At 42.2% G+C, this 19,781-nt stretch overlaps 1 protein-coding gene across 9 annotated transcripts in view; it reads left to right on the plus strand.

Annotated features, from left to right (window-relative positions):
- Positions 1-19,781, plus strand: part of CREB5 (cAMP responsive element binding protein 5) — a 495,995-nt gene that overhangs the window by 161,078 nt on the left and 315,136 nt on the right. For 7 of the 9 annotated variants that reach the window (XM_045052533.1, XM_045052534.1, XM_006929280.5 and 4 more), the window contains 3 exons: positions 2,433-2,504; positions 6,821-6,914; positions 19,342-19,463. In XM_045052533.1, the coding sequence (XP_044908468.1) occupies positions 2,451-2,504; positions 6,821-6,914; positions 19,342-19,463 (270 nt within the window). In that variant the 5' untranslated portion in view covers positions 2,433-2,450. Of the gene's footprint in view, positions 1-7; positions 27-2,432; positions 2,505-6,820; positions 6,915-19,341; positions 19,464-19,781 lie in introns of those variants that run through there. The other 2 variants (XM_045052532.1, XM_045052539.1) reach the window with 2 other exon arrangements.

Genomic DNA, 19,781 nt, shown 5'->3' on the forward strand with positions numbered 1-19,781 from the left:
ATAAGTAGAGAATAGTTAACGTTATGGTGAGGATTAAGTAACACTTGTCCACAGAACCTCCCCCACCAGCCACCTCCAAACACACACACACACACACACACACACACACACACACACACCCCCTTAAATACAGAGAACTTTCGGGGCGCCTGGGTGGCGCAGTCAGTTGGGCGTCCGACTTCAGCCAGGTCACGATCTTGTGGTCCGTGAGTTTGAGCCCCGCGTCGGGCTCTGGGCTGATGGCTCGGAGCCTGGAGTCTGTTTCCGATTCTGTGTCTTCCTCTCTCTCTGCCCCTCCCCCGTTCATGCTCTGTCTCTCTCTGTCCCAAAAATAAATAAAAAAACGTTGAAAAAAAATAAATAAATACAGAGGCCTTTCTCCATAATTTGGGCACGTCTTACAGGCCTCCTCACTGATCAGTGTGATACAGGAATGAAGGAGCCGAAGATTATGTTCATAGCCTTATTGTAAAGAGGGGGAATTGAGGCCTGAAGCAATGAAATGACCCAGCCCCAGTTAGGCAGATCATGGTCACAGAGACAGAAAAGTTCCAGGAAGGCATTTAAAAATTTACTAGAAAGACAAAGCATATTTAATTAATGGATAACTCAATTACTCTGTTGTTTTTTTCTATCTTGGATCAAAACCACTTTCTCACCCTTTATATTGAGGCTTAGAAGTAAATCAGCATTCACAGGGGACAGAAGGGATGCTCCGTGATAAGTGATTTGAGAAGTCACTTTAATTATTGCTCATGACTTTCCTCAGACGGGGACAAGTGGAAATCTCCTAAAGATACTTGTTTTTTTACTTCTCATTCCACATATAATAGAGTAAAATCATTTAAGCAATACATCTGACCCAGGAAAGCTATAAAATGATGCTAAGTTGCTGCGTTGGTAAGTGACCAGTGGGCAGTCAATCCAGACACAGATCGGAAAGGGTATTTACTGAGTGAAAATTGTATGAAGAGGAAGCAGTGTGAAGAAGAATTTGCATTTGTAAATTTGTTTTGTTTTTTAATATCTGACCAGGAGTGTTGCCTAAGGCAAGTCTTTTCGCTTGGTATTTCAGAAAAGTGAAAGCGTGCACCTGTTTCCCAAAGAATAGATATGAAGTCTGTTAGTGTTTGGGGCAAGGGTATAGTGACAGACAGATTAGCGTTGGGTTTTTTTGCAAGATAATAAAGCTTCCTTGGACAAAGGGTAACTATTTCTTGAGTAGAAGCAGAGTTCCATCTTTCAAGGGTGAAGGTGACTTGGGACTCCTTTGGTATCACCTGCAGGTACCATTTTAAGGAAGCAAGTTCCTTCCTGTGCTTCAGAGATAAAGCAATAGGCTTTAGTCTATGAGTCCCTGAGAGAGCCACGTCCCGCCAGCAGCACACGTAGCTTATTTAAACTCTAGTCTAAAATTGGCAAGAAAGAAAAGTGTGACTTAGAAGACGGTTTAAGTTGTGAAACTTAAATTTGCATAGTACTTCGTGATGTCTAAAAAATTTTTATGTTGCTGTATAGATCGGTAACCACAAAACCACGTGTATGTACTTTTATCGGGTTGGGGGAGGATTTGTCAAGGTGATTTTGATTATGCTCAAGTTTTGCCTCATAAGCTTACCTCAGAACCTCACCCCTACATAAGAAAAGACCCACACTCGAATTTAACCTATGCCTGAGACCGTAACGTGAGATTTCTCCCCACAAAGCTACCTTACGCCAGATAACTGCTGCAGATCAGATGGGCGATGGCCTTAATGTAATACTGATTTCAAATCAGCCTGTGCAACCAAATTAACAAAATATCCCAGGTGACGTTTTCCGTCTTTTCTTATTTCTGTTTCTCCCTGCATAACTCGGGTACTTTTTGTTGAGGCATCCGTGAATGCCTGAGATGAAAGGGAATTTAAGATCATGGCTCACCACTGGGGTCGTTTGCTGAGCTGGCTGCAGGGCTATTTTGCATCCTGTGGCTGTCCTGAAGCTTGGTGGGGCGATCCTGGGTGAATTATGTGACTGCTGCTCAGGGTTGGTCACCACACTGGTGACAACCCCATTCTCTTCCTCCTCTCCCGCCAACTCCAAAGGGCAGGTGTGAACTTTACTTTGGAATCTTCTTGCGCAGGTGCGGTCTTACCAGGTAATGACATAGTCCAGGTGGTTTTCCAGAGGCAGAATCTCTGCTGCACAGCCCCATGGCATTTTTCTCCAAAGTACAATAAATACGCACTCAAGCGAACAATAGGAAGGCAGACTGCAGGAAGCCTAATGAACTTCAGCGGGACCTGTGCTCACGTTAACGTTTATCTTGTCTAATTTGGGGACTGGCATTGCAAGGGGCTCCAAGCAATCGCCTTTCTCCTGTTTCTTAGGTAGAAGCAGGAGATATTCATGGCTTTCTGTTTTCCTTCCTCCCTCTCCCCGTGACCCTTCAGATTTATGAGGAATCCAAGATGAATTTGGAGCAGGAGAGGCCGTTTGTCTGCAGTGCCCCAGGCTGTTCGCAGGTGAGTGTGAGAATCCTTTGGTCTGTTTTGCCAGAGACTACCTGCCTTCTGACAGGGAAGCAGCTCTCACTTGCCAATCATGCCTGCTGTGGGCTTGCTTTCTTCACCAAGATGTCGTCAAAGCCCCCGTCACCATCCCCACCCCCCATCATCTTCCTCATCATTATTATTTTCTACTTTGAATAGTTCGAACTACTTCCCTCAAAGCCCCGTGAAATATATCAGCATTGGCCTCTTCCATCCTTAACTTTCCCCCTGGAAGTAAGCCAGACGCATCCTGCCCACCAGATGTTCAGGACTGTTATTTCAGAAAGGGGAGGGAGGACGCTGATTTTACAATAGTCACTTGATACGGGGCCTTTGGATTACTGGTGGACTAGCTCACCATCAGAGCTGAATTCTGTTTTGTTTTGTTTTCCTCTTTGAGTAAAATAACCCCCCTATCACTCTTCTAGAACCCACAGTTTTTCCACTTAATCTAAACTTCAAGAGGGGAGATTAAACATCAAACCTCTTTGCCTCCAATGGCTCCCATCAGGCAGAATCGTTGTGAGGATTAGATGAGATACTGCGTGTAGAGTATTTAGTATAGGGCCTGCACATAACAGGTGCTCTATTAATGTTCACCGTTGTTGCTACTACTGCTGTTGTCATTACGGACCGTGTGGCAGGATTTCCCAAGCTTGGCACTATTAGCACTTGGGGCTGAACGATTCTTCGTTGTGAGGGCTGTCCTGTGCGTGACAGGATGTTCGGCAGCCTCCCTGACCTCTCCCTTGGGGGCGAGGTCCCCTTGGGGGCCACCATGGCCCCCGGTTGAGAATGACCGCCCGATGGTTTGCGTTTTTGGCTTTAGCTTTGTTTCTTTTTGGACCTCTTCCCTTTCGGGTGTCCCCTGATTCTCGCTGATGCTCTCCCAGCCCGTTTTATGTGTTGCTATGAGCCGTCTTTTCTCCTTTTTGGAATCAGGCAGGGTATAAATAAATAATGCCACAGACGTGTGGTCACCAGTGTCAGACGCTGCTAGAGCCGGGGCAGTGAGAGGCTGAGCAGAGGCTGTTGGGTTTGGCTGTTGGGTTCTGGCGGGTGACCTATGAAAGAGGAGTCCGGGCGGGGACCAGGTTGGAAGGGATTAACGAGTGAGTGGGTGGTGCGGCAGTGGAGGTGGCCAGCATAGAGGACTCTTTCAAGAGCACCAGGGCATGACGGGAAACAGAGTGATATAATGGTAGCCTGAGAAGGAAGCAGCCTGAGAGAGGTTCTTTTTAAGCGAGAGGCTAGTCGGGCGGGGTTTAGTCTAGGACGATGGTAGTGAAGGTTGAAGAGGTGAATTTCCAATGACCTTGAACTCAGTGAAGGAGCAGCCTTCTCCCCTGAGAAGGCTGAGTGGACCGGTTGGACAAAATGAGGCTTGAGGATTTCCGTAGTTTCTAGGTTGCCCGGTGAAACTCCAAGCCTTCCCCCTCAACCCCTTGCCAAAGTTAAACGTAAAGATGCATCTGAAACTTGATGTTTTTATTTAATGTGTTTCTTTCTCTTGATAGGCTGTTTAAAAAAAAAAATATGCGCAGCTTTCAGCTGAAGACGTGTTAGAATTGAGGAAATGTCATAGTTCCCTAGTGGTTCCAAGGGTCTCCCGGCCAAGTGTTAGCCAATTGTTGTGATCATGGCATTTATGGTAATGACCGTCCAGAGCCTAGGAACCTGCATAGAGAAGAAAGGATGGCCGGGGATTGGAAAGGGGAGAGTAAATATGAGTTACCAGTGCTTGTGCTGCATTGGGGGTGATGTTTCCCCCTTTTCCCTCAATGGAAAGAAACTTTGCTGCATTAGGAATGGTCTACAGTACCTGGGAGGTTTTTTGTGTTACGGCTCCGGATACATTAGCTTTGTCCCAGAAGTCGAGAGAAACAAGCTTCTTTTGCTCTTTCTGATCTCACAGGTTCCATTGTTAATTTCACTGCCCCTTTGCCCTCAGCATGAACATGTTTTGAGTTCCAGTGGCTTCTCTCAGCTGTGTACCTGTTGTAGACTCTACATTTTGGTTATTTACAATTTGCTGCTATATTCCTGGTAAATTAAAAAAAAAAACCCACGATGCCCTGTATTGTCTCTTTGGGGAGGGGTTTATAGTTAACATGGCATACTATGGAGATTATTGTCACTTAATAAGTATTGTGGTTAATATTCTATTTTAGGCTGTTATTTTATGGAGCCAAAAAATGGCTTACAAATACGAAGTAAAGGCTATTGCCATGTTGTTTGTTGATTATATATATCACAGTAAAAATTAAAGTAAGGATTTTAGCAGAAAGACTAAGAAGTTTACCCTGTCTATAAACCACACATGGTAGTGTCCCATATTATAAGGTGTTATAAAGGACCAAGAAAATAGATGAAGCTCCATCAAAAACCCCTGTTGTTACAAATCAAACTTCTGTGTAGTTAGAAATCTGACATAATTACCATGCTTTGCAGATTCTAAATGCGCCAATATATATGATACAAATAACAAATAAAGAAATGATTTGTATTCCCCAAACTACTTTTATTCCAAAGGATTTAGTGCAGTGAATTCCCTCATTCATATGAACCCAAATCTATACACGTTGCAAAGAAGATGCCTACCACGGTATGCAATAGTGATCAAAACTTAAAATGACTATCCCAAGGGACTGGGAAGCTCCAAGAGATTTTCTAAATTGTCAAAGATTCGGAAATGTTCAGCAGAGTTTATTGCCTTTGGTTGTATTTTTATTTGACTTTGGTAAAGCAGACACTTTGTTAAGTTCAGTTATCAAAAACATACCAGTCTGAGTCAGGGGAGGCTAGGATCTGCTCCAATAACAAATTATCCCGAAGCTTCAATGGCTTAAACCAACAATCGCTAATTTCAATTGCGCAAGCATCCATTTCTATCGGAGCTTGGCAGGACATTCTTCATAATCTTTTAGAATTCAAAAATGCTCTTCATATTCCTGCAGAGATTTAGGAAGATTGAGGAGCCACTATTTCTTATATTGTAAGTTGCCAGACTAAAGGGGAGATGGTCTTGCACCACGAATTAGTTGCTGACACATGAGTAACGTGTCATTTCCATTCATGACTCCATGGGCAGAACGAGTCACATGGCCCCACCCAACCACAAGAGGGCCAGGAAATCCGGTCCCACTATATGACTAGAAGCCAGACAGCTGAAAACATTTGAGAGCTGCATTTTTGATAACTGTAACATCATTCTTTGAAAATTAATAATAAAGTGTTGGTTTACGATACTGTACAGAATATAGAATCCTAAAAATGATTTGCCATGTTACTATAAGTCATATATATATACTTATAAAAGATCACACAATGAGTGTGCAAGGTCATCATCAACAGAAACGTACCAAACAAATGGCATGTGCACATTTGTAGGTGTATATATCAAATAGTTGAGCATGACGTAGAATTCTTTCCCAATGTCTGACGTGAATCAAAATTCTTTTCCTACTTCATGCATTTCTCCTACTTTTGGTTAATCTATAGATAATGTGTAGCATACTTATTATGCCTTAGACTTAATTTTAGACAAAAGTTCCAAATAGTTTTGCGAAACTCCGGGGCTACTTAGGTCTAAATTCATTTTTTTTTTTTCTACTTTGGACATGTTTTTCTCCCACGTAGAGGTAGAAATGAGAGAATTTTACTTGGCTTCTTTGGGAACATAAATAAACATTGAACATTCATTCAAACACTTGAATTCTTTGAAGGTATAGCATATTTCTATTGTATATATTACTTGAATACTTTCAATAGTGTTCATTTCTTCTTTCTCATTGATTCTTTAAACACAAATTTAGGGTCTTCCTTCGGATGCAAACCTCTAGTTCCTAAGGAAATATCTAATTTACTGATGAGTCATGACAGTTGACTATATTCGAAGACTATCTAGGAAGTAGAGGTTTTTAAAAGGAATTCCCAGAGAAGGAACGGGGAGCCAGAGATGATGGCAGGCAAAGGTCTCAATTTCTTATTACTCTTAAGCCAGATTTTACTGCAACCTAGTTAAGCCCCCGGTAAACTAGAATGGCAATAATGATGCATATATTTGGGTGCAATTCAAAGGAACATCTCTGCCCATTTGCTTGCAAGAAATAATTTGTCATTTAACTTAGCATGCTTTCACACTTTTTCAGAACTAATTTTTTGTTTTGCCTGTCACATATGCAATGCTGAATACATCTCTTTCTCTGTGATGGCAAATATATGTTATAAAACTAAATGGCTCCTCTCCCCTCTTCCCACCCCCCCTTTTTTTTCTATTTGTCTGACAGCGCTTCCCAACAGAGGACCATCTGATGATTCATAGGCACAAGCATGAAATGACTTTGAAGTTTCCCTCAATAAAAACAGACAGTATGTTATCAGGTAAGGAGCCATCAAGCAAAAAGGCTTTGGGTGAACAGCATCAGCCGCACGGGAGATACTTGTTCAACTTATGATAGGATAGTTTCCAATGGCAAATGCCGTGCCTTGAAGACATATATTTCTAAGGTACAGCAGAGACTTAAAATAATGGTAAGCAAAAATGTAATCAGCTAATGTGGTGTTCACTCAAATAACTGGAGAGCTGGGACTTCTCATTTTCAGGAACGTAAAATGTTTATTACTATGAAAGTTGGCTCCATCTAAGTATTTTAAAAATCACATGCCTGTAATCAGTCAAGCAAAACATCTTCACTGAGCATTTGTGATGCACACTAAGCTGTCCTGAGCACCATGGGAAGTGCAAAGATTGATACGATTTCCGTTCCTGAGGATGTCACAATGTCGTGGACGTGTGAAAATTTAGCCGCGAGGACTATGTTTCAGATGAGTGTTTGGAAAATGCCGTGTGACTTTAGCAGAAGGAACTTCCTCTCTTTCTCTCTCTCTCCCTCCCTCTCTCTCTCTCTCTTTGCATTGTGGTGGTCAGTGAAAACTTTTTTAAAGAAACAGAGCCTGCCTCCTAAGTGGAAGATTAAATGAGATGATAATGCAGAGGAACGTAGCCAGTGTTCAGCAAATGTGAGCAGAAATAATAATAGCAATCCATCAAGTAATTGCTGTTCCTTCCTATTTTTGATAGGTGGTGGCGGTAAGTTAAAACAGAGTGCAGGCCCAGGAGCGGGCAAACCTGAACTCTAGCATGGGCTCTGACTCCACCGGCCAGATAACCCTGAGCCACATCAGTGAACCCTTTTGGGCCTCAGTTTCTTTCCACATAGAATGGGAATGATTTTATCTGCCCCGTCTATTTCACAGGCTTATTGTGAAGATCCAGTGAAAGAATGTCAGCGAAAGTGTTTCACAAACCCTGGCAGGGTAATCGAAGTGTTTCCTGTTACCCTTTTAGGCTAGAAATATTTCACCGAAGCCACTGTCTTCTTGGCATCATGAAAGAGATAATATGCCCATAAACATGCTTTAAATGATATCAGAAGAGAAACGGACTGCCCTGGCAGGCCTGGCTCATATAATTTCGCATTTCTATGGCACTTAAATTTTACGAGTATTTTATTATCCCTATTATTAGTAAATCCTCCAAGAGTTTTGTCAGACAGGTTATTATTACAAGTCATATTTTACTGATAGAGAAGAAGGGGCATAGGGAGATGGAGAAGCTCTCCCAGGCTTACCGCCCGGGGCAAAGACAAGGGTCCTTCGTTCTGCAGTCCTCGCCCACAGACTGGCATGGCCGCTGCATTGTCGGGCTTCAGCGGTTTGTATCGACAACCAGATAATCCTGGCGCCAGGGCCATCCACACGTCTCACAAACCCGCCAGTGACTCTTCAGTAGTGTGGATGTGCTGTGATTTAGGAGAATCTCGAGTCCAAAGGCAGCGTCTTTCCTTGCCTCCGCCACCACCCGCCACCTCTCAGCCTCTTCGTTTGGATCGAACTAGTTGGCTCTTCGGAACTCGTTTCATCTTCCCTTACGCCTAGAAGCAGAGATGCAGAAGCGTAGACCTGCAAGAATTATAAAAGCCCAGAAGCGTTAGGAGGGATCGTCTGTTCTTTTGTTTTTATCGTTTCTTCTGTTCTGTCAGTCGTCTGTCATTCCCATTATGAAGCGGTGCGACTTTATCGTTAAACGATGAGCATATATATATATATGCAAGTAGCAGGGCTGGAGATGTTGCAATTCCCAATATTTAAATTTATCGGTTCTCCTCTGATTTTTCCCAAGCGGAAGCCCCCAAATAGGCTTCTTAGTGTTAAGACAGGGGGAGGTGTGTGTTAAGGAGTAGAAATGATGTGCAGATACTGCGGCTTAGTGGTAAGGACCAGGTAGTATCTTTCAGGTATACGGCTGGAATGGCCCTACGAGGAGCCCCATCCGAAGGTCCGAAAAAAAGGAACTAAGGATGTGTGAACACATATATTGCCTGTAAACAGATTTTATTTATTTATTTATTTATTTATTTATTTATTTATTTGGAGAGGGGAAGAAAGAGAGAGAGAGAGTGAGATCACGAGCTAAGGAGAGGGACAGAGGGAGAGAGAGAGAGAATCTTAAGCAGGCTCCATGGTAAGCACAGAGCCAGATGCCGGGCTCGATCCTACCATCCTGGGATCGTGACCTGAGCCGAAATCAAGAGTTGGATGCTCAACCGACTGAGATGCTCGGGTGCCCCTGGGGGCCACTTTTTTGTTGTTGTTGTTGCAATGTCCAATTACACAAAATTTCATTTCAGATGAAGTGGAGCTTGACATAGAAAGAGAAAGTGGGGTATATATGTTTATTACTAATTTCAAAATATCTGGTTAACTTGTATTTTGGAAAATCACCTCCTCCTTCGTTAATTGCAAATACTATAGTTAGAGACATTAGTGAGATGCCACAGATAGGCTTTTTGAAGGTAAGTGTCCAAAGCGTTGTCAGATCTGAAATAATTTCCTGGCTTTGTCATAAAGTCCATTTTATTCAGGCCAGGTACAACTTACTACTCAAGATGATTGTAAATGATCTGCGCCATGCCATAAGGCAGAGTAGTAAAAGTGACAGTCATGATGTTTTATTAGCATGAGTGCTCTTATGGATAGACAGTAAACATAAAACCTCAGTTTAAAGAGACAGTACCAGTTGGTACATGAATGGGGTGGTGGTGGTGGATCCTGAGCCGAAAACTTCTAGACCCTCCCACCTTGGCCCTCCCATCCTTATTTGGTTCATGTGGTACATTTCCAGAGTCCCGATATGATGATGGACTTGAGTCTTTCCCTTTAGCTGTTCTTGTTGTGAGTGAAGATAATTTCATGGTGAGAGAGGTTGTGATATCAGAGATTTTTAGGGGCCAAGGCAGAAATGGGGGCCGACTGAGAACATTATACTGTCACATACAGGTTGTAAAATCACCAGCTATTATGCGACAAAAGATGTGTTTGGTTTGAAAATTATGATCAAGTTTTAGTATTAGAGCTAAAAGAGTATGGCGTTTGGGTCTATTTTAATGGCATCGTGATTACGCATTCAGGAATTCCCAAATCTCGCCCTGTCAAAAGCCCCAAACCCCACTTATTTACAGAGTTCCCAGGTCCTGTACAGGAAAAAGCCAAAATGGGAATCAAAGTGCAACTTTATTTATAGCCAGACAAGCAAATAATATTCCACATGAGAAGTCCGTGCATGCGTGTGTGTGTGTGTGTGTGTGTGTGTGCGTGCGCGCATATTGGGTGAGTATGGTGGAAATATTGACCTAGAAGATGACAGATTTTGCTTCCTGAAAAGATAGAGTTTGCTTCATGAAATTTAAGAGTGTTGCAGACCTTTTCTCAAAAGGTAAAACCCAATCAACATCTCATCTGAGAAAGAGATACGCAAAACCACACCTTTAAACGCCTCCATGCAAGACATCATAGCCCAATTAATGCTGGAGGCAACTGGTGTGTGTACTTGGAAGGAAATTGGAACAGGCATCTGCTGAGGTGTGGAAAGAGGGGCTGAAGTTGTCTCTCCACCATCACTTATTCATTCATTCAACAAACACTGAGTGTCTGCAAAGATCCTATTGTACTAGGTGCTGGGGATGCGGCACTGAACACGACAGATGAGACCCCACTTCCGTGGAACTTACTATACTCTACTGGGGGTGGGGAGGAAGAGCGGTAATTGACGACACCCCTCCCCCCAGATTAATAAATAATGAGTTAGTGACAAGTGTGAAGATGAACCATGACAATGTGAAGTAGGTGTCTAACCGGCTGCTAAAGGAGGTCAGGAAAGGCCCCTCCACATTAGTGGCATTTCAACTAAGACCTGATGCTCAGCACTGTGGGCTCCAGTGTCCTTTCTCTTTGTCTTCTGAATATGTGGGGCTGAAAGTGGTGACCCCACAACACCAGATATGGTGCAGCCGAAACACACGGAAGAGAGGTGAGAGAGACTGGCTTCCTCATTCCGCCTTCCTTATTCCCATTCAATGCAGAGATCTACTGTAAATGACAGTAGAGTCCCTCAGAACCCCATTGGGTCCCTGGATTAAGTCTAGCATAAGGGACTATCTATAATTCCAGGCTCTACACCTAATTCTCACCATGGAGAAAGCAAGAAGCAAGAAATTCAGTGAAGTAGAACATGAGATTGATCATGATTAGCCGGATGACCTCAGAACCCAAATCCATTGCTCATGGCCGTTTGCTACAAACCTACATAATAATCCATGGGCATTTTAAAGGGAAAGTCAGAGAAAAGGTGACCATCTCATTGCAAATTCTTTTTGGAATGAACTAGGGTCTTAAAAAAAAGACTGAATAAGTAAATCTCTCTCTCTCTCTCTCTCTCTCTCTCTCTCTCTCTCTCACACGTGGGTGCGCGCGCGTGCACACACACACACACACACACACACACACACACACACACACACACGGACCATACTTACCTCCTCTTCCATTGATGATGAAGGTACACAGTGACTTCCCACTACTGAAATTCATCAGATCTCTATGGAACAGAGGGTGGCGGAAATGGCTTTGCATTGGAGGGCAGCATGATAATAACAATAGCTACCATTTATTGCCTTGTCTTATACCTATAATTGTGCCTCCTGCTTTATGTACATTATGTTATTTAATCTTGGCCACTTTTTTCACACAAAGAAATAAGATCAGGAGGGTAAGCAGTTTGTCCAAAGTTCCTGTCTATGATTTTCTCATTGTACATCTAGATTTGCTGAGCTACATGCACTAAGAACATGGTTTGGTGTCACATTATTGGCTTATTTCTTCATCATATGGAGAAAACAGTCAAAAGTTTTTAGAAAGAGATTATGTTAACGCACTAGCATTTGCAGGAACAAAGAGTGTGTTTTAAATCAGATTTTCCCCTCCATTATGACAAGTGGCAACGGGCGTGAGTAGGAGTTGTCAGCCTGTCATTCATGTTTCCAGCTGGTCAAGCAAAATTGAATTTTGAATGATTCGCCTGATTACCTCGGAGGCCTTGATCTGCAGTACTCTTTATAGGTGAAAAACCGGCTTCCAGTCTGTTCCATCTGGAAACTAACATCTTTGACAAAGAGTGGAGGAGAACTCTGGCAGCTGGGGACTGAGTGGAAATCTGAAGCTTTAGCTTCCATGGTTCAGGGCAGGGGCTTGATCAGAGGGTCCCCTTGGATCCCTCAGTTCACCTGGCCTGCGGAGACATGGTCTCCTGGTGTTCATAACCCTCTTCACCAGCTCAGCTCCTCTCACATGAATTAAAACTATGGCTTCAGCTGCCTGGGCGGCTCAGTCGGTTAAGCATCTGACTCTTGATTTGGGCTCAGGTCATGGTCCCAGGGTTGTGGGATCGAGCCCCTCGTCAGCCTCTGCGCTGAACGTGGAGCCTGCTTAAGATTCTCTCTTTCCCTGTGTCCTTCTCTCTGCTTCACTCTCTCTCGCTCTAAAAATCAATAAATCAATAAATCAAATATTAAAATAAATAATACGATAATAAAGAGATAATATATATAAACTTATAAATATTTATATATATAATTTGGATGCTATAAATAAAATAATAAAACAAATAAAATAAACAAATAAAAAATAAATAAAATAAAATAAAAATAAATAACATTGTGGCTTGATTGCTGTGAACACTTTGGCTAGGCCATGGCTGACCGTGAGTAGGTGTGGATTATATACTTGATTAATTTAAACCTGAATCTGTCTTCTGGAGCCCTATGTCATATGAGATGCCCTTGTCAGAGCATTTGCTAGTTGATTCAAGGCCCTCCCAAGGGCCTCTCGTCCACCAGCTCTCCACCTAGACAGTAAATGGATTGCAGCATTCGATCCAGGAGTGTGCCAGTGTCTCATGTCTCGCTGACCTGTATCACCCACACCATGGCCAACGCTTAAACATCCCACCGCTGTTGTTTAAAAATCAGAGTTGCCTTGGTTTGTCCCATGGAAGCACTGCCTCTTGGGACAGATACGGGAAAGAGTAACATCAGTGTTGCAGAGAGGACCCTATTGCTCCTATTGTATATTCACACTCAATAAAAGGCACATTTATTGTATAGGAGCCTGCCTAAAATTCCGTGGAATTCTGTCAGTTGTTACTGATTATTGCTTTTATAAAGGATTGTGTTATTTTAAAATTCATTTAGGGGCACCTGGGTGGCTCACTTGGTTGAGCGTCCGACTTCAGCTCAGGTCATGATCTCGCGGTCTGTGAGTTCGAGGTCCGCCTCGGGCTCTGTGCGGACAGCTCAGAGCCTGGAGCCTGCTTTGGATTCTGTGTCTCCCTCTCTCTCTCTGCCCCTCTCCCACTCATGCTCTGTCTCTCTCTCTCTGTCAAAAATAAATAAACATTTAAAAAATTTTGAGAAAAAAATTCATTTAATGTAAGCCCTCTTAATTAAGACATTATGAAAACTCAGATAGGGATAGGGATGAAGTAAGAAATTTTCAAGAAAGCACTTGCTGAAAAATTCACGGGATAAATATAACTATAAAAAGAATATCAAAACGAAGAAAAATGCCTTTTCTGAGAACCCCAACTCTTACTAAAATAGATATGCTAATTCCAATCCTTTTCTCTATTGATTCGAGCAGCATTCTGCAGGAGTTCCATTAAGCTACGTTTTGTTGGTTGAATCTGAGTCATGCAAATAGTAAAAATGCATTACCTTTTAAAAAATACCCTATAATTAGAATGGTCACTAATTCAAACTGATCTTTCTTATAAGTGGTTTGAATTAGTGGGGCTTTTATAGTGTTCCTAGCCACCATCAATTTAATACGAAATGATGTAAAATTACTTCACATAGTCCTTTAGTGAGACCATAGTTGAGACTATTAGACCAGTGGGTAAGACAATTTTGCTTAGGAAGTTTGCATTCTTCTTCTCTGATATGTTATGGGAACTCTGCTTTTACTGTTTTTTTTTTTTTTTAATCACTTGTCTCCTTGCCTTTTTATCATTGAGGAAAATGAAACATAGACAAACGTACAACTCAAATGCAGCTCTGAAACCCAATGAGGTAGCAGCCTATTATTAAATGTAGAGCAGACTAAACACTTTTGAAAAGAAGAATCGGGTTTCAGGCTTTAGCTTTGTGCTTGTCATTTAGACTTTGGAGTAATCATACTTGCTGGGGCTGAAGCATTTGATGCTAGGCAGACTATGGACTGATTGGAAAACTTAGTGAGTTTTTTCCCCTAATAGTTGTAGCCATGTACTTGTCGTCCTTCCCCGATGTACGGGGGTGCAGAATTTCCTATCGTATAACGGAGGGGTGAATTTCTAAATCATATTGTCAAGCCTATGGCACTCTTTCAGGTATACAAGAAGGGCCTCTGTATGACAAGAATCCTCTACCTAGCTGTTTCCAGAAGCAGCGATTCTATGAAAAGGTGCTCCTTTTTCAAGGAACAGACTAACCGTTCCAAGAAGGGAATCTGAAACTGAAATATGACAAACTTTACAAAGGATTTTTTTTAATACCTTTTGGTGCCAATTTTTCTTGTCTGGATGGTAAAGAAATCCCAAGGACATGTGAGGCAGGTAGAATTGGGTAACATACCTTACTTGCCCTGGTCCCGGCTGTCTGGGTCTTCTGAGAAGCTGGTGTGCTCTTTGCAAAGTCCCTGCGAGAAAGCAATGTGTAGGTGCTTATGCAGTGCCAATTCAGATTTGCAAAGGTAAGAACGACAAACTACTTTCAACTCAAGGAAAGCCCAAACTCAAAAGTTACTACCTTTTTTTTTTCAATATATGAAATTTATTGTCAAATTGGTTTCCATACAACACCCAGTGCTCATCCCAAAAGGTGCCCTCCTCAATACCCATCACCCACCCCCCTCTCCCTCCCACCCCCCATCAACCCTCAGTTTGTTCTCAGTTTTTAAGAGTCTCTTATGCTTTGGCTCTCTCCCACTCTAACCTGTTTTTTTTTTTTTTTTTCCTTCCCCTCCTCCATGGGTTTCTGTTAAGTTTCTCAGGCTCCACATAAGAGTGAAAACATAAAAAGTTACTACCTTTTAGGTTAGTTTGATGGGGCGCCTGAGTGGCTCAGTCAGTTAAGCGTCCAACTTCAGCTCAGGTCATGATCTCACGGTTCGTGAGTTCGAGCCCCACGTCGGGCTCTGTGCCGACAGTTCTGAGCCCGGAGCCTGCTTCGGATTCTGTGTCTCTCTGTGTCTCCCTCTCTCTCTGCCCATCCCCCACTCATGCTCTGTCTCTCTCTATCAAACAAATGAATAAACATTAAAAAAAGTCTTTTAGGTTCATTTGAGATTTGGAGTCGTTTCTTTCTCTCAGTCAGATGAACACTAAAAGAAAGGTGAGCAGAAGGCCTGCAATGATCATCTCAGCTCTGAGTTCCCACCGGAACCAGTTCCTGTAAGTCCTTGGAGTGTGGCCTGTTATGACTGAACACACCTTAGACATTACCCACCAATGGGGCATCAGCCACCGTTATTCATGAACTGCTGCTACCATAGCTGATGCATGCTCTTGGTTCTAAATAAGGTGTGGCTTATAAGAATTTTAATTTACGGCCATGGATATTGCTCACCTACTTTAGATCTAATTTCAGCCGGAATAGTTATTTGACAAGGCATTCATGTGGCTGAGAAACTCTGATGCTTTTATTTAAGCTGCTGATAGATTTAGCTGTCCTCTTTTTGAAGATTTGCACATTTCCTGGCTTACTTGGAACTGGTACCATGTGGGATCAAAGACCGCTAGAGACCCTGTATTAATTCTAATAAATGTTAAAATAAAAGTTAAGCTCCATTTTCTGGTTCCTGTTGTAACTGGAAAGAATAGCTCATTCACAAGAAGAAAATGAATTAAAAATTAGGAACAGTGTGCCTTATCTCTTCCAAATGTGGGTACAGATATCTGTCTTCCTTTTCCCTTATTATATCATACAGCAAAGAAAGTCACATTTAGTAACAACTCTATGGCCTCCATCTGGGTCTTCTGCTCTAGGGGTAGGAGGGAACCAACTCCCTTTAGGGTTCAAAGCTCCCCTTGCTTCAGACCTTTTGTTTCCTTGTTGCTGCCGAGAGGCTCGTGATGGCGGCCATTGCCTTTACTATCCCTGTGTCGTGTTCCTTCCACCTCCTTTCCTGATGTATGTGTGCGCGTGTGCGGGCACTGGAATCTGGGAATCATTTTGCTGAGAGAAGACAGAACACATTTCTCAAGCTTGCTTGAGGTTTGGCCTCCAAATGCCAGTGTGAATTTGATTTCATGGCCCATCTCATGAACTCATCTTAGGGTTCAGGACTCATATGGATCCTTCTAGGATTACTGTTCCCTCTACCTGGAATCATGGCTCTCAGCTTGTAAATCTCCAACAGAGAAATATAGAGGAGCAGAAGAAAAATGAAAACCTGGCAAACTAAATTCCTACTGATGACAAGTGGTCTAGTATTTCAGTTCTGTTGTGTGTTGTTTTCGAAGGCTTTTTTGTCACAAAATGACCTGAAAGATAGTAGAGAGTCTGTGAGATTATAATATGGTTCTATTATATGAGGGATATGAATGATTCCAAGATATTAAAAATTTTTTTTAACATTTATTTATTTTTGAGAGAGGGAGAGACAGAGCATGAACGGGGGAGGGGCAGAGAGAGAGGGAGACACAGAATCTGAAACAGGCTCCAGGCTCCGAGCTGCCAGCACAGAGCCCGACGCGGGGCTCGAACTCACGGACCGCGAGATCATGACCTGAGCCCAAGTCGGACGCTTAACCGACTGAGCCACCTAGGCACCCCGATTCCAAGATATTTTAAAAGGACCAAGGATGGTTAGGATTGTCAGTTACCAATACAATTATGTGACTCAATTTCTAAATGGGCCTGGGGTGAGTTTCAGTTTCCTTACAAGTAAAAGGGGGAAGATGATTTCTACTGAACGTGGTTGGTGTGAAAATTAATGAGATGATGTGTCATACAAAGCACTTAACACTATGCCTGACATGGAATAAGCACTCAATAAATGGAAGAATATGTACACACACACACACACACACACACACACACACACACACACACCCTTTATTTTCACTGTCAGGTCTTGTCTATTTGTACCTTCTGTTCAGGAACCTTCTTTATTTCTCTAGCCTTTACCTCTGGCCTAACTTCTAGTGCCTAGCCAGCTGTTCCTGATGCTTCCATTAAACTGTCCTTTAAATGGTTATGTTCCTTTGACCTGCTGACAGTGACTTTTGAAGGGAACCCAGTACGGTGGTGATTTTAGGACTCATAGAACCATGTGACTTTAGAACTTTACTTGAAAGATAAGGAATATGAGGTCCAGAGAATGTAGGGAATTTCTCCCAAATCATACAGTTTTCAAATCTGGATTTCTGGGTTGCCAGCATTGTCTTTTACACATGTAACAGAGTTCTTCAGACCCAGAGGAGAGTCCCGGCAAAGCACAGGATTTAGATTGAGAAGGGATTATGTCTGAAAGTAAAAGAGAGGTGATAAAATGGTTACAAATTGTGACCTTGTGTAAGGTACTTACCTCTCCATTTCTAAAATAATAGGTACCTACTTACCTCATAGGATCTTGTGAGATCTAGATTCTAGACAATGTGGGTGAAAATGTTTATAAACTGCAAAATGCTTCATAAATACTAATTTTATCTTTTTTATGCTATTTTATCACACCATATACATATGTGTATATACATATACATGTTAGATGTATATTGGGACATAAATGTGTATATGTGACTCTTAGTAGATTAGTGTGCTAATAAAACCATTTTCAATCAAACCCCAACTTTTTTCTAGCTTTTATCTGTAGTGTCCAATTTGTGATCATCTGTGGTAGGCTCTCTGTATACTGCAAAGAGAGCTCAGGATCTTGGAGGCTGGGCTACGAATGGGAAAGGATGCAGAAGGGGATTTTTGCTGCATTGAAATCCAGGTCACCCAGTTGGGTGCTTAACAGGTGAAAAAGCCCCTTGCCATAAAGAATCGGGAGATCTTGCCTTGGAAGGGCTGAATATATGGGGATCTCAAACTACTTTCATCTTCATGAATATTAAGCTATTTCCTTGCGTCTCAACGGATGATTTACTGGGATTAACTGCTCTGTGTGTGACTTAGAAAAGTAAACGTGATTCTAGTTTCTTATCATCCAGGAAAGTGTAAAGAGTGTGCAGAAATGGCAAATTCGTGTCCACTTGTGGGCACTCTTGGGTTGAGTGGTAGTGATGTGTTAGAGAACCGTGCTGAAGGAGATTTGGGGACTGAGGATAGGTCAAGTTGGACAAGTCCAGTACACCTTTACCAAGGAAGATGACCGTCCTTAGTGATTACAAAGGTATAATTCTACCTTTATTGACCTTATGGGATCTTGTGAGATCTAGATGATATAGAACATGTGTGAAAACATTTTGTGAACTGCAAACGTTGTGTAAATGTGGAGCCACAAATAGTGGCTTCAGACCCTCCAGTTTTCTAAGTTATATTCTCTCTAGACAGTCAAGAATATGAAAGAAATTCATTTTAAAGAGTTTTCTCAGAACATTCTTTTGGCTATAGCAAAGGAAAATGAAATTAATAATTATATTTTTAATGGATGAAAGCTGAATGTGTTTGACTTGGAACCTTTCATCATCCTCTATGACTCTCAAAAATGAGAGACAGAATTGCTATATTTTCCTTTTCCATTAAGAAAAAGGAATTGGCGCGCCTGGGTGGCTCAGTCAGTTGAGTGCCTGTCTCTTGATTTTTGACTCAGGTCATGATCTCACGGTTGGTGGGTTCAAGCCCTGCTTTGGGCTCTCTGCGCTGACAGTGCAGAACCTGCTTGGGATTTTCTTTCTCCCTCTCTCTCTGCCCCTCCCGTTTGTTCTCCCTCTCTCAAAATAGATAAGTAAACTTAAAAAAAAAGAAAAAGAATTAATATGCTTGTTTGTTTCTTTTTGTTTGATACACACTTTTACAAAATCTGTTTTCCCCCTAAAATCAAGCTTATCTTTGTCTCAGAAGATTTTTTTTGGCCTGATTTTAGCTAAATCATTTTTTTTCCAGTTAAAAAAAGGTCATTCCGCACTTTGCAATGTTTATTCAAGTGATAGGGACCCCAGAAAGTTGACAGTGGGATCTCTGGAGGTTGTCTGGAGGGAGTTTGGAAAACCCTCACATACGCAGCCTGCTACACGTTGTATTCCTTCCGTGAGATTTGTGGTTTTGTTTTCTTCCATATTGTCATTTTATTCAAAAGGGTGGAAGATTATGGATGACTAATTGGCATTTTAATTAAGGCAAGGGGAGGGGATTAGTGAATTTTAGCTCATGCTTGCTACTGGCTTTTGAGGAAAAGATCCCATGTATGATCCCTCGGTCTCTGTTTTCAGATCAGACTCCGACCCCAACGAGATTCCTGAAGAACTGTGAGGAGGTGGGGCTCTTCAATGAGCTGGACTGCTCCCTTGAGCATGAGTTCAGGAAGGCTCAGGAGGAGGAAAGCAGCAAGCGGGTAGGTTTGCTTGAATGGACACCTCGACAGGTGCCTCCTCTCACCCCCATTAGAATCTTCTGTTCGGAAACTTAGGTGGCACCGCAGATTGTGCTGATGTGGCCCTGCAACAGCATTTTATGCATTTGCAAGTATTTGTCTCATGTTTTTTTAAAAAAAGGATGAAGCCCCGATTGTGGTAGAATCCCTCAAGGGGAAAACAGACATGAAATGTGAAATTCAAGCAAAAAAAAAAATGTACCTGATTCTTGAACGTTGAGTTGGACAAACTCAGACTTCTTCTATTCAAAACTAGTTGATTTAGTTTGCTAAATATTT

Source organism: Felis catus, chromosome A2 (assembly GCF_018350175.1).
Source record: "Felis catus isolate Fca126 chromosome A2, F.catus_Fca126_mat1.0, whole genome shotgun sequence".
Lineage (NCBI taxonomy): Eukaryota > Metazoa > Chordata > Mammalia > Carnivora > Felidae > Felis > Felis catus.